Source organism: Electrona antarctica (genome assembly GCF_951216825.1).
Source record: "Electrona antarctica genome assembly, chromosome: 8".
Taxonomy (NCBI): domain Eukaryota; kingdom Metazoa; phylum Chordata; class Actinopteri; order Myctophiformes; family Myctophidae; genus Electrona; species Electrona antarctica.
Genome location: NC_136789.1, coordinates 17,525,742 through 17,541,787, shown reverse-complemented (window position 1 = coordinate 17,541,787; position 16,046 = coordinate 17,525,742). Strand labels below are relative to the sequence as shown.

The following is a 16,046-nucleotide window of genomic DNA, read 5'->3' as shown; positions in this document are numbered from 1 at the left end:
GAAAGTAGTTTTTGGCCGCAGATGTGAAAAATTCCAGGCAAAGGTTTTTCTTTGGCCTCTAGGGAGTTGGCATACAAAGTGATCCACAGATCCGTGCAGTTATAGGTAAAACACTTTTCGGCCAGTTATAGCGCCACCATGAGGCTGAGTTGAAAATGTTCATGTGGCATTTCCTCCTCGGCCTAGTGGGAATGTGCGTGCACAATTTCACGGAAATCACACGATGTGTTCATGATTTGCAGCATTTTGTTTGAAACTGAGCACTCCTGCGAACTTTGGAAGCCAATCTTAGCCAATCAGGATGGAGTCTGAGAAATCTGAAAGACCCGTTTCGTTGAATGGCTCTAGAGAGACTGTGTACCAATTTGCGTGATGTTTGGACAAAATCTGTAGGTGTACTGTCCAAAAACTTGTTTTGCACAAAGCGGCCTCCTGGTGGCGCTATAACAGGCCGTTCTGGAAATTTTGGGGCAGAGGTTCATCGTTGGCATCCAGGGAGTGTGTGTGCAAAATTTGGCATCGACCGGGTTAACGGTGCCGGAGATTAGCTGTTCACAGACGGAAGGACGGACGGACGGACGGACGGACGGACACACACACACACACACACACGGCCGGACGGACGGACGGAGTGCAAAACATACTCTCTCCCCATGCCTTCGGCCTGGTGGAGACAAAAATAAACTTTACAGCAATGCTTAATTTGTATCCATTTTCTCCTAAATGACTTGAGTCAATGGTGAACAGTTCTTTGAGTTCCAAAAAGGGTAAACAGTGAATTGTTTAGATGGATCACCATTAACTTACGTACCATGAGATGGTCTATCTGAAGAGAAATTAATCTGACAGTTTACTTTTAATTCCAGGGAGTGTTCTGTGCTATATACTGTATTACATTCTAATCCATCAACAGTATTCTTATTGACCTCATGATATACCTCATAATCCATGCCTCAAAAGTTTAAAAGACGTGAATACAAATTCTACTTTTTGTCCCCCACTCTGAATGTTAGACTTTGGTCCACTGATGAGGACAATAGATCTAAACATCTTCAAAGCTCACATTAATGAGCTGATACTACAAGGAGGGAACAATGATTTACCTGAGATGAGTCTTTCAGGGCTTCAGGTAGAGTGGTGTGGACTGCTTCCCTGTTTGTTCTGCAGCTTTTATTCATACGAACCAGGGGTGGAAAGTAACTAAGTACATGTACTCATGTAGGCCTACAAACATTGTGCTTTTACTCCACTACAACTAGTTGAAAACTTTAGTTACATAGTTACTTTGTAGATTGTGATTCAACACTACTTCCTTTTCTCTGTTGTGTTCATCTGTGTATAGCTGGCTTTAACCGGGGCCCCTCCAAACTCTGAGATCTTCCTCTTCACTGATGCCTCGGCTAAGGACAGCCACCTGAAGAGCACGGTGACCGCATTGATCGAGCGCACCAAGACAGTGGTGTGTGGCTGCCATAGATAACAGTATATCGTTGCTCCTATCTTCATATTTTAACTTTGTGTTTTATTTATTTATTTTCGTAAATGAATGCCCTGCTGATCATACTACAGCGTCACACAAAAGTATCCGATATACAAGCTCCGGCGTGTTTTTAGCTTGTTGATCTGCTACTTTTGCTGTTTTTTTTATTTGAACCCTGAAAAGAAACTGTTGGACATATGTTTCCACCCAGAGACAATATAGTATTGTCATATTTTTTTGAGGGGCACTAGACCCTCCTATACAAATGTGTCACATTGACATTTGCCATTGACATGAAAGGAGAATTTACGTCATATGTGGATGGGCAAATCGACTTTTCTAAACACAGTGCAACCGTTTTAAACGTTGAATATAAAGACTATATCATGGTTAAAAGATAACATAAGTTGACAAATGAATTCATGAGGAAGTATATTAATTGGATGATGTACGATAAGAGCGCCCCTCACTTCACACAGGTGTGATTTTTGGTTAGTGTTTTTTTCTCGATTTGTGCCTTTTTTTTTCTTAACGTCCCCAACAGAAGCCAAAGCTCCAATATGGTTCATTAAGTATTGTCTTATTTGTAAATATCAGAATAAATTAGCTACAGTTAGAAGGTATATGTACGTCCCCCGGTGACTGTAATCCTGGGCGCTACTCTCTGCCAACCTGGGAGAGCCCCGAACTGAGCTCATACATCCTTCAATTCATGAGGAGTGAGCAGGCCGCTTCTTATCACCTGACAGCGGGGAGTTTCTGCGGTAGGACTAATCAATCAATCAAACTTTATTAAAGACACAAGGTCCATAGTGTCATAAAAAAACAGAGACAAACAAAAGGCAGACATTGTCTACATAAAATCACAAATGCATAGTTGCATACTATACAGGCTTACACACCAATGGTTCCACAGTTTAGAAACAAACCTGACTGAACTCAATAAACGGTTAGTCAGAATAACAATAGAGCTCCGAAGTCTGACGTCACTTTCAGTAGAGGGTGTCAATCTCCAGGTTCATGTATTTGTTTATTTGCATTGAGATCCCCAAACGGCGATTTTAGGTCGCTTCATATAAGAACTGTGTTTGAAAAATAAACCGACCACCTCGGCGTTTCTGTCAGGGGAGTGGCTGTGCGTCGTTAATGCTGTCCATTCATATTTGATACAGCCAGTTTCTAGAGAAAATGGAATTAATGTGACCGCAAAAGCCTTGAAATTACATATGAATGCAATGTCGCTGAGCATATACGTCACGCCCAGCTGTCAACATATTGCGTTCCTGAGATTCCTCGTTGACGTAAGCTCAGCTGGTGGTGACTCGACTCGTACTAACCACGATACATTATATATCAATAAAATAAAAATAAACGTAATTAACGTTCAGTTTCTGTTGTGCGACGGGCTGCGGGCAGAAGCTGCCTACCCGGAAATGTAGTCTCTGGGTTGTTTGGCTCGTTTCTAACACTTATTTTGTTACTCTTTGGGTATATTTGTACATTTCCACCTTCAGTCGATGCTTCATATCCATATGAGTGAAAAGACCGGGGTGATCGGTTTATTTTTCAAACACAGTTCTTATATGAGGCGATCTAAAATCCCCCTATGGAGAGTACAATGCTTATAAAAACATACATGAACCTTGGCGCTCACTGCCCTCTACTGGTAGTAGAGGGCAGTGACGTCAGGACTTCGGTGCTCTATAATGCTGTTGACAGAATCCGACAACCTACACATACATTTGTACATGAGGTTCCTCAGCACAGCTGAGCAGGTGGGTACGCCGATGCTGACAAACATTTCGCTTGCACTGCTGCACCGTGGTTATCGTTATTCCAATCCAAACAGTTCCTTCCTCTCCACCAGGCAAACCAAGCTCTAGCTTGTTAAAATTATTTTAAACTTCTCCATCAAATAGTTGACTTGAGGAAGTTGATCCTCTGCCTGGCCAGTATTTAAATCCAACTTCTGGTTCTGTCAAAATCCAAATCTAAATACATGTTTTCTACTATATAAAACCTGGAAAGCATCTGTGTCATTGCAGAGTTTCGGTACTGCCAGTGTGTATACATATATAGCATTTATTTCTCAAAACTCTTAGGATCATCTGCATGTAGTCAGTAAGTGAGCCCAGCGTCCATGACATCATGGACACTGCTAAAATATCTAAAACCACATATCACAAAAAAACAGGAGGAAAGTGTTCTAAATCTTCTAAATGTCATTAACATATTGTTTTGCAAAAAGGGTGAAGTGTCCCTTTTAATTAAGAGAGCTACCACATTAAATTGATTTAATCTACATGAATAATTGCATGCAGGTGAACTTCATGCTAACCGGCGTGTTTGGGCGCCGTCGTCGGAGACGGTCTGACAGCGGCGTACAGATGGCCCACATGAGCCGGACAGACGCCCAGGTCTACAGAGACCTGGCTCAGGCGTCTGGGGGACACGCTATTGAAGTCACCAAGAGCGAGCTGCTAGAGGCCACCAGAATCATTACAGAGTCCTCTGCTTCCTCTCTGGTACTGTAATCTTCAACATCATTATGAATTCAACATAAAATAAAATATATCGCCAACAGTGTTTAACAAACTATTCTAAAGTCATCAGCATAATTACCACTGATAAATCAACACTTATTGTTCTTAATGAATATGGTTGCTGTAAATTAAAGCTACACTATTTGAGCTATTTAAGCATTTTTAGTACTGTATATTTGTATTTGTCATTCAATGTCATTATGTTCTGATGAATTGAATATGAATGGCCCCAATGGAAACAAGCTGTATGTCAGGCTTTTGGGGGTTTCAAATCCACTTAACAGACCTTGTATTGAACTGTACTTTAACTGGGCTTTTTCTGCAACCTGTTAAAGTATTCTATCAATCAAGCAGAAATATAGCTTTTCAAAATCCCGTATGGGATTAAAAACTATCAGCACATCACCCCGAATTAACTTTACCACAATGAGCTTCAGTCATCTGGTACGGCCAGTGTTGCAAGTTTCAAAACAGTTACCTCTCACTGCCACCAATGTGGCTTTAGTACTAGGAACAGATTAATAATTTTTGTTTCTGTAGGTGACCATTCTGCAAGCTGCCAGAACCCCAAGAAGGCCCGCTAATTTCACCTTCTCAGTAGACGAATCAGTGACAAACCTAATCATCTACATCACAGGACGCTCCTTGAGTTTCAGTCTTGTAAACCCAGAAGGTAAAACGGAGCTGCCAACTCTCACGCAATGAGCGTGGGATGCACGCAAATGACCCTCTTCACACGCACGCAAAACTGTGTCAACTCATGCACCACTGAGACATCCACTTCTGCCGGTATTTGGGCGACAAAGAGAATTCAATTATTGTATCTGAACTGAAGTAGCCCCATACCCATTGACTGTAGTGAAAAGCAGCAATTATGGGTGCATGTGCACGTCTCTTCACTCTTCACGCTGCGCACATTTACGCATGTCATTCCATTGATCATTTAGGCCACCAGACGTCACTGACAGGAGGATCAACAACATAGACCTTAAGATTAATTCATGTGTATACTACACATCCAAAATGTTAGCTGCCGGGTGTACCCTGGACAGAATGCACTGCAGGGGCAGCTAACCCTTCAGTTTGAGGAACAACAATAACACCTGTGAAGGAAGTTACATAACACAACTACTTTACGTCAATATGGCTGCGGTGAAAAAGGTCACTTGCTGTCAGCCTGTCACTGTGCTCTGTTGGTTTCCAATGCGTGTGTTGTGTTCACAGGAGTGTCTCAGAGCAGTGCTGATAGCACAGGACCGCTGGTATGGAGCTAATATTGTGCCAAAACGTTTGATCGTTTAACAGAAACAGTTCCATCGAAAAAAATAAAATTGAAGTTGAAAAGTAAAAATGTAACCTGAAAGTCTCTTATTTTTTTCTTGAACTTGAAAAATACCAAGATTTATTCAAAAGTTCTTTTTTGTATTCAAAAGTTTTTTTCAGTTTAATTTTTAACTTTAATATACATTTAGATTTTTGAGTATATATATTTTTTTAAGTTTCAGATTTAATTTTTTTCATTCAGATCTTTTTTTTTCATTCAGATCTTATTTTTTACAGATTCAAATCATATTTTTTTGGTTTCAGGTGTGTTTTTTTTTCGCTTCTCACTTTGCTCACTTTCAGGTGCCAAAAAGTTTCAAATTACTTTTGGCACAGATCTTGCATGGGGGTGCGGCCTCAACCCTCCTGCCCCGTGATGTCATCAACCTGCATCCAGGAAATGTAGTTTAGAACAAATCTATGGTTTAGAAGCATACTGGTACCTACAGTTCAGGTAATACTAATACTACTACTACTACTATAATAATAATAATAATAATAATAATAATAATAATAATAACCACGTCCCAAGCTTCCTCGTGGCCACTGACATCATGACTGGAGCTAGAAGAGGGTCTGTGTGTGTGTCTGAGAGAGAGAGAGAGAGAGAGAGAGAAGGTAGAAGGTGGACAGAACACACACACACACATGCACACACACACAGACGCGCGCGCGCGAGAGTGCACGCACGCACGCATGCACGCACACACACACACACACACACACACACACACACACACACACACACACACACACTGACCTGGCGTTGTGTTGTGTTACACACCTGGTACGAGCGCCATAGTTTTTGACACGATTACAATCCTTTTAAATTCCATGCAATCTTTTCAGTTCGGAGCTGGAGATGGAGATCTCCAGGCATCTCTGTCTTGGGCTGTTCTCTCCAGCTCTTTATTTTATAAAGTGAACAGTATTTTAACTCAAATCTTTACTTCTTTTTTTTTATATATATAATTTTTATCCCACAATTTTGTAACCCATTTTTCACCCGTGTCAGTTATTTAATGTGATCCTGGGCTCTACACACCCTCCGCCAACCTAGTTCCCATATATGGGGGACATGGGGAGAGCAACAGACTTGAACTCATGCTTCCTTCATGCCTGAGTGTCCAAATTGCTCCTTTACACCTGACAGGGGGGAGTTTCCCTGGTTGGACGTAGCGCGTGGAAGGAACATGTTATTCGAACCAGTTCCTTTCCCCTCCATCAGGCACCCCGGCTGGCAAGGGGGAGGCAGTTTAGAGACCAGGATTACTGCATGTTTTTTGTGAGGGTACGTACCCTAGGGGACACATGCAAACTCCACACAGAAAGGCCCTTTCGCCAACCCCGCCTCGGGTATGGGCACTCTTACGCGGAGGAGGAAACACGCCGCCAGCACCCACAGCGTCCCGAGCGGGAATATAACCCAGGACCTTCTAGCTGTGAGGCGACAGAACTACCAACTGTGCCACCGTGCCCCCAAATCTTTACTTCTGAGGGTCGGTGGGAAATACATGATTTGAAGTTGAAGTTAACATGAAATAGTTTGAGAACCACTGATATAAGATATCTTAGGAGAGACAGCACCCACTTGGGAACGGGAGCGTTCCCTGTTCGATCATGGGCTCCCCCTGAGTTAGTGGCGAAGTGCCCTTGAGCAAGACGCTGAACCCCTAATAATTGCTCCTGATGTGCAGGTTGGATGAATGTGTGTGTGAATGGTAATGCACAATGTAATGCACTTGCCTGGAAAGCCTTGCATGGGATGAGGAGAGTGTGGAAATCAGACATGCGAGAAGACCTTAAGAGCTACTGTGTTTGGAGTCAGTACTACTGTATGGGGCTGAGACATGGACCCTCACAGTGGAGTCAGTACTGCTGTATGGGGCTGAGACATGGACCCTCACAGTGGAGTCGGTACTGCTGTATGGGGCTGAGACATGGACCCTCACAGTGGAGTCAGTACTGCTGTATGGGGCTGAGACATGGACCATCACAGTGGAGTCAGTACTGCTATATGGGGCTGAGACATGGACCCTCACAGCCCTCACAGTGGAGTCAGTACTGCTGTATGGGGCTGAGACATGGACCCTCACAGTGGAGTCAGTACTGCTGTATGGGGCTGAGACATGGACCCTCACAGTGGAGTCAGTACTGCTGTATGGGGCTGAGACATGGACCATCACAGTGGAGTCAGTACTGCTATATGGGGCTGAGACATGGACCCTCACAGCCCTCACAGTGGAGTCAGTACTGCTGTGTGGACCCTCACAGTGGAGTCAGTACTGATGTATGGGGCTGAGGCATGGACCCTCACAGTGGAGTCAGTACTGCTGTATGGGGCTGAGGCATGGACCCTCACAGTGGAGTCAGTACTGCTGTATGGGGCCGAGACATGGACCCTCACAGCCCTCACAGTGGAGTCAGTACTGCTGTGTGGACCCTCACAGTGGAGTCAGTACTGATGTATGGGGCTGAGGCATGGACCCTCACAGTGGAGTCAGTACTGCTGTATGGGGCTGAGGCATGGACCCTCACAGTGGAGTCAGTACTGCTGTATGGGGCCGAGACATGGACCCTCACAGTGAAGACAGTACTGCTGTATGGAGCTGGGTGACATGCCGGCATTCAAACATGAAACCTATCTAAACATGAAATGAAAAGGAAATACATTGATTGACCTTTGTGGTTCCCTATAATGTACTAAAGGTTAATTTAGTTAGCAAATAATGTTATATGTTCTCAGTGGACACTTTGTGTGTGTGTGTGTGTGTGTGTGTGTGTGTGTGTGTGTGTGTGTGTGTGTGTGTGTGTGTGTGTGTGTGTGTGTGTGTGTGTGTGCTTGCGTGTGGCGGGGGGTGGGGCTGTGTTGGTTAAACACACAGCGAGCCCCGCACAAAAGTGTCCTCCTTTCTGAGGTCTTGCTGGAGGCCACCCTGACACACATACTCAGGGACGCTGCTGACCATTTGCTTGCCCTACGCATGATATGTTTGTGCTGCTCTCAAAAAAGAGTGCGAACCCCTGATGGACATCAGAGGTCAAACCATCATCATGAGAGCGAATTGGAATGCCAGACAAAAAAAAATAAGATGGGAAATAGGTGGCTGAGGAGGACTTTTGGACCGAAATAAATAATAGTCAAGTCAATGTTGGTTAAAACACAAATAACACGTCCCATGAAAGTTTGATGATAATCAACAATATCAGCTTTTAAAACCTTTATTAGGTCAACATGTTATGAATCCTGCAAAGTTATCAAAGATGTCTCTTCTCTATTATTATCGTATTCATAGAGATCAGATAACATATCCTTGTATATGGTTTTATTCTCACGGATCGCCTTGCATTTGAAAAGGCTGTTTTTGTGTGTTTTCCCGTAATACCATTATTCAGTGCCAGTGGTAGCGAAGAGAAGCCAAAATGCTGTGGTTCGTGTGTGTGTGTGTGTGTGTGTGTGTGTGTGTGTGTGTGTGTGCGCGCGCGTGCGGCAGGGCTACTGTCTGCAATATTAGTCCATGCCTATCCAACACAATGTTGAGCATTATGGATTATCAGTAAACCATGTAACCAGGAAAACATCATGCACACTATATTACAGTTAGAGGGACTACGGCCAACCGCATCTTTAAACAAGATCTTTATTTTAATTGTGCTGCTGGGACTGTCACTATAGCCTATATGTTGTTATGTACTCATAACATCTGAGAACCCGGCCCAATCAACCCATCAGCAAATTAAGGAAAAAACAGAGACTACGAGAGACTACCCATATCAGCACTTGGCCCTGGGCAGAGAGAGAGAGAGAGAGAGAGAGAGAGAGAGAGAGAGAGAGAGAGAGAGAGAGAGAGAGAGAGAGAGAGAGAGAGAGAGAGAGGGGGGCAGATAATACACGCACATGGCAGCAATATACAAAACAAGAATAGAATCAGACTTAAAATCCACCCTGCTAGAGCAAAGGCCTGCACATACAGTACAAAGAACAACGCTGTTTGAAAAGCATAATAATGCCACGGTAATGTGGGCCTTCCTGGCCATCATGACACACACTTATAGCTATAGGGAGTTCAGCTGTGGCACTGGCCAGTCTTCCCACTCAAACTTGCGCATATGGTAATAAAATAAAACAGACCCTCACCATTAGACGCCTTATCACAGAAGAACCATGCGTCTGTTGTGATTGCCATCGATAATCTGTTCCCCCGAAACAATTCCTTATTCTTATTGGCCAGTCTGTTCGCTGATATAATGGTCACGGCGGTATAGGCTATTTTCCTCCACCTCCACACAGGCAGCCGCCGTGCATTTAGACCTGAGAACTGATTCTACAAATGTCTTCTATAAATCATGACCGTTTTCAGAAAAACCTATGTTTCTATGTGAGTGGTTCTCAAAGTTTTTCATGTCAAGGACCCCAAAAACGATATGTAATTGGCCGCCGACCCCCATCTGAAAATATGTTGTTCCAGGGACCGTCAGCCCCAGAAGCAAAGATTTGAGTTAAAAAACATTCGCTCTGAAATAATATAATTGTATGTTCAAAGATTTGCGCCACGTTTTCACGATGTTTCAAAAATAGAAGATCTACAAGCTCGTAGCGCGGCACTCGCTACAAGCGCGTGCCACGAGCTTGTAGATCTGCTATTTTTCAATATAAAGTATATGCTTCAAACACCAAAAGGGGTTCCCGTCCTGAATGGGTTAATGTCATCATCACTGAGTCACTGAGTTCTTCTTCCTCGTCCTGAATCATATTCTCTCCATCTGGATCCGCGAGTATCCCGAGAATATATGCAGATACATAAGGTTACGAGTTCATCAAGATCATAATGTGCGAGAGTCTGCCCCCCCCCAGAGTCTAACTGGGAGGGGCCCTCCTATAAACTAAACATGAAATGCCATTGACGTAAATTGGAGAATTTACATCATATGTGCCTGAGCAAATCGGCTGTCGGTATATCGGTGCAAACCCTTGGCCAATAAGGGGTGGTCCCTTATTGGTGACGTAACTACGATGATAAGAGCGCCCCTCACTTCACACAGGTGGGATTTTGGTTTAGAGACTTAGTGTACGATATAGGCTTAAAAAGGAAAACGAACCAGAGTTAAAACTGTATTTGGTGCGTTCTAAGTATAGAGTGTTTAAAATGAAGTGACATTGATACATTCCAAATATTATCTAAGTATTCTGAGGCACCCCTGGACTTGTGTCAAGGCATCCTATAGTGTTCTGAGGCACCCCTGGACTTGTGTCAAGGCATCCTATAGTGTTCTGAGGCACCCCTGGACTTGTGTCAAGGCATCCTATAGTGTTCTGAGGCACCCCTGGACTTGTGTCAAGGCATCCTATAGTGTTCCGCGGCACCCACTTTGAGAACCCCTGCTCTACACCACATCTCCTCAACAAAAATAGCTTGTTGTCAGGCAGTTCAAATCCCTCTGGTCCAGTTGGGCCAGGGTGTAGCTAAAGGAAGCTTTTTAAGACTCTTTTTCTTTCCCTCAGAAATTGACTGGATGATGCAGCATAAGATATCCATATTTCTTTAATTTGCCATTAAAGGTGTTAATGGTTCATTGTTGGTGACGGTCACGGGGAGTGACTCAGCAGCGGTCACGGGGGTGTCTCTGGTGGAAACATCGGGGGCAGCAGAGGTTAGCGGCACCGTGAGGTTACTGGAGGATGGAGACTACCTAGTCCAGGTGGACAGGGTCCCATCGACGGAGTTTGTGGTGCGCGTGAAGGGGAGGCTGGGCGGCAGCAGAGAGACCAGAGCATCAGCTGTTGACTTCCAGAGACAGTCTGCTACCAACTTAAAGGCTTCCAGCCTGACTGTCACGGTGAGCACCTGCCATGACTCCATAACTAAACCAAACAAGTGGTTCTCAAACCTTTTCATGTCATCATTTAAAAAAGTTAAATATTTTTACTCAATGAGTGACAGACATGATACTGACCATGATACTATCAGTATTGTTGTCAGTATCATGGTCAGTAACACTAGTGTAAACTCTATTATGCATTCAAAGAGATGCTTCTTCCAGCTTATCGATTTGGTTATTGGTAAAGAATAAGCTACACTGTTAACACTCAGCCAAATAAGATGTACAGCGTCACCACATGCACACAAGCAGACCGCCTGTATTGATGCTTCACCACTTAACATTAAATTGTGATTTGCCTCATTCACAAACTGCACACATAACACAAGCTAACTATGGATATCTGAAGATTGGACAAGGAGGCCACAGCGTTATTATAGTCTATATCCAGTTTGAAAAGTGCTTATCACAACTCCCAGTAATTGTTGTATCATTCTTCAATACATTTAGGCTGATTCAGATGGCATCTTAGAGCCAGGAACTCCGTTCCCGGTGCCTTTCACTGTGGCGATTAAGGGCACAGGGGGAAACGTCACCATCCGAGCCACCAATGACCGTGGGTTTGACTTCACTTCACCAACCAGCATCCTCCTTACAGATGGAGGCAGTGCCAATGGTATAGTGACCCTCATGGCCCATCTTAATACACCATCTGGATGTGACGTCACCTTAACCATCGAGGCTGAGGCGCCCGGGAGCACGGATACCAACTACGCTGTGCTGCGTTTTTCCATCGTTAACGCGGTAAGTCTCCCAAAGAGTGACATTACAGTTGTATGAACCATCTCCCTTTAACCACTTTCAACCTGGCGTCATTATAGGCGAAATAAATAAATACAAATCTTAAATTTTCTGCAGATCTACAAGCTCACAACACATCACAAAACGACACGTAAACTTGTAGATGTGCTATTAACACTGTTGCTTTGGTGGCTTAAGTGACCGATGGCTTCATGTTTCCTTCTCATCCGTATAGGTGACAGATTTCACTCAGCCAGTGTGTCAGCTGGCCGCCCTGGACCCCCAATGTTCTGAGTCCAACTGCAGTTTGTCTACGTGGCGACTCTCTGCCAGCGTCAGCGACGGCCCCCAGGGCACGGGTGTGGAACGCGTCGGCCTCAAGCAGGGCAACGGAGCACTGAACACCAGCATGGCAGTGAGCAGTACGCAAAACCAGAACATAACCCTGGTGTCCTACAGCGCCTCCTGCTGTTCACCCGATGTAGAGCTGCAGGTAGTGGACGGAGTGGGCAACGTGGGCACCTGTTTCTACACTGCCAGGGAAACTGCCACTACCCAAACCACCACTCAGCCCTGCTATCTTTTGTTTTTTAAAAGATATTTTTATGGGGCTTTTTCTGCCTTTATTGATAGGATGAAAGTAGTCTGGAGAGAGAGATGGGGGGAAGACATGCGGCAAAGGCCGTCGGGATCGGGAGGCAAACCCGCGGCACGCCGTCAGGCTGGCTCGGCAGCCTATGTGCCCAGACGGTTGAGCTAACCGTCCGGGAGACCTCCTATCTTTGCCTGAATGTGGCTATCACACTGATACTGGCCCCCCTACTAGCCCCTAGTACAGTGGTTCCCTAACTGGGGTGTTGCTCTACAAAATCCCCAGATTATCTTAATGTGCAACATCGTTTTCTCACTCAACAGTAAATGAACCAATACAGAATAAGTGAATACAGCCAAAGTATCTGCACATTTCTTAAGTGACAATTTAAAGACCTTTCGAAAGCTTAAAATGGCCAAATTGTCAAATATTACGCACATATCTATCAATTACACATTTAATGGAAGGGAAAATTCTGGGTTTTGTTCCAAAGTTCACCGTTAATATTAACTTTTTTATTTTAAGTAAATTATGTGAAATCCATCGTACTGTAGTAATGCTTCTAAATGTCTGTGGTTGATTATTAAATAAATATATTTTAAATATTATTTATGTCCTGCTTTCACTGCATTCTGTGTGGGGGGGGCGATTACATAATAATGTTCTCCAAGCCTTCGATAACATCCTAGGGAGTGCATTGCATTTCCATCCTAGGGAGTGCATTGCTTGCTGATTATCCCTTTCACACTTATGGGCATGTCATAATAGGCGAACATTCAGAAGAAATAGTCAAAAAGTATGAAATAGATCTACAAGCTTGCATCACGTTGCCAGGCACTGTAAGCTTATACATCCAGCTATTTTCCGCAAAGACATTGGTGTAGCGGGAGAAAATCCTGGGGGACCTCATGGACATTTTTGTCAAAATTATATTTTTGCCAGAAACACAAAGAGATAGCCCTGAATGACCATAACAGGTCTGTAACTCAGAGTGAATGAGAGTAACTCCCATATCTGCTGGGCGAAGTACAACAATGTGCAAACACAGCAGCAAGATTCGTGAGTTGCTGTGATAGAAGGATATCAAACGGAACACAACCACCCTAAAGACTAATCATTGTGTATATTCCTGCACTATACCTGCATCCAGTGATCTATGTACAATATAGAAATTGATCTATTGAAGATTCTGACGTTCAAATGTACATATTTGTTTTGATTGTATTGCTGTATTGTTGTATTGTGCTTTCTGCTTTGGCAATGTAAATGTATGTTTTCTCATGCCAATAAAGCCCTTTGAATTGAAATTGAATTGAGTGTTCCATTTGTACACTCAAGAGTTATGGTGGGCCCTTGCAAATAAAACATAGTACTAGTTGGACTCATAATGTGACAGTGTTATTCATATTCTCAAGAAAACCTGGAGACTTGACATGCAGTTATTGGGTCTTAAGATCAAAATAAGAACATTTTAACGGCGTTTTAGAAAATCTAAAATTTGCCACGCACAAGAACAAGTCTTTGCCACAGACACATTTGTCCATGTACGGACATGGATGACCCCTGGTCAATACTGATTAATTGATATTGATATGACAGTGATGGTTATGATGATGTTCATTGATTAAATTGAGTGAAAGACAGATAATTCTTCATTTTTCCCTCTGTATGACGTGTTTTATTCAAAATTCATTCTGTGAATCTATGGTTGGTGTCTTTGAAGGCTGATAACTGCAACTAAGCTACCACTTAGGAACTGCTATCATGTTGAAATATTTTCTAGGGATATAGACCTTTTCAAAAAAAACATGATAGCATTTGCCACCTTGAATATCCCTCACTAGTGAAAATTCTGGTCTGGGCCCATGGACTAATAATTACATCAGTTAAGTGCCTCTAATACTGAATATAATATTTAAAATCTGTGACACTTTTTCTCTCTTTTTGTGTCAACATTCCTGTCTTAACAGGCTTGACAACCCCATACACTGACACCACGCTAGACAGGAACGCCCAAAAACGTCACATCTGGTTTTAGCCTGGGGTAAGAATTTTCTATGGCTGCCAATGCAACTTGGTCCAATCCTTAATCACATACCATACGGACAAACATCTATGCCGATGCTATCTAACTTGCGGAGGTAGCGTGCCTTGTCCACGGGCAACAGATCTTTCAACGTATGGCATTGCAAATACGTTTGATAATCGCTACTCTGCTCAATATTGTTTTGAAAATGCCGCAAATTGCATTGCAGTGAACGAGCGCAAATCACAACTTCCCCCGTGGTGGGCAGAGTCACAGTTTGAGGCGCTGTTTACGCGCCGTGGTGTCAGTGCTGGCCCCGCCCCCTCCTGTTGTATAAAGCATCAGGGCTCAATGCAGTCCAGTGACATGACATGTGCTGAGGACTGAGGATTAATTGAAAGGTACTGTACATATTTTTGAATATGTGTGTGTGTGTGTGTGTGTGTGTGTGTGTGTGTGTGTGTGTGTGTGTGTGTGTGTGTGTGTGTGTGTGTGTGAGATCTTTGGATTAAAAACTGTGTTTTACATGCCTTAAAATAATGATAGATTGTTTCTCTCCGTTCTAACTTCTAAGAGACCTTGAACCATGAAAGAGCTCTTATTCCTGTTCCTGTTTTGAATGAATTGAAAATGGAGGACCCTGATGTAAACAAGTCTTAGTACTTTTTCTGGTTTTATCCTCCTAGCAGTTTTTGTATTGACTTGTACCTTCCTTGAACTGTACCCATTCTGTTATCTAACATTTTCAATCAATCAATTCCAAAAGGAGTACGACTCTAAAATGTTCTTTTTGACACTTTTTGATCCAAGTGCCACATTCAAGGATGAGGCCTGCACCTGTAACGACAACGTGTTATTCCACATGGCTTTCTATCTATTGTTATACCACACACGTTCACTTTTATAACAGTAGGCCTTATTATGGTATATAAATAAGATTCCGGGTCCTACATTAGCCATTGATTGTGTTCAGGCTCACCAGCTAATGTCCCTGAAAGGCCTGAAGCCAAACTCACTTCCCAACCCCTGCATATCAGTACAGTGGTGGAAAGTAACATTTACTTAAGTACTGTACTTAAGTAACATTTTGAGGTATTTGTACTTTACTTGACTATTTCCAATATCCAATATTTTTACTTCTACTCCATTACATCTCAAATCCAAATATTGTACTTTTACGCCACTACATTTATTTGACAGCTTTAGTTACTAGCTATTTTGTACATTTGGATTATTATTACAAAACATACAGTAACCACTTCAGCCCTATAGGGGAGAACGGGGTAAGATGAATCACTTTTTGCTTAAGTTGTCCTGGAAGCAAGGCAAAATGAGATGGCAGTAAAATCTAATGATCTACCCATATTTCAGGATGTCTTCTATCAATTGAAATGATGAGTAAGCATCTATGACAAAGGGCCATGAAAATATGACCTTTTTAGAAAAAGTGTTCATGTGGCT

General features: G+C 43.1%; 1 protein-coding gene across 1 annotated transcript; it reads left to right on the top strand.

The window, feature by feature from the left end:
• Positions 1-1,027: 1,027 nt before the first annotated feature.
• Positions 1,028-14,535, top strand: LOC306928634 (uncharacterized protein; the record flags this gene model as incomplete). Its single annotated transcript, XM_079508895.1, has 8 exons — positions 1,028-1,129; positions 1,343-1,459; positions 3,802-4,005; positions 4,564-4,696; positions 10,907-11,184; positions 11,677-11,970; positions 12,203-12,481; positions 14,530-14,535. 8 exons carry the CDS (start codon positions 1,028-1,030, stop codon positions 14,533-14,535), a joined length of 1,413 nt encoding a protein of 470 aa, XP_079365021.1.
• Positions 14,536-16,046: the final 1,511 nt, after the last annotated feature.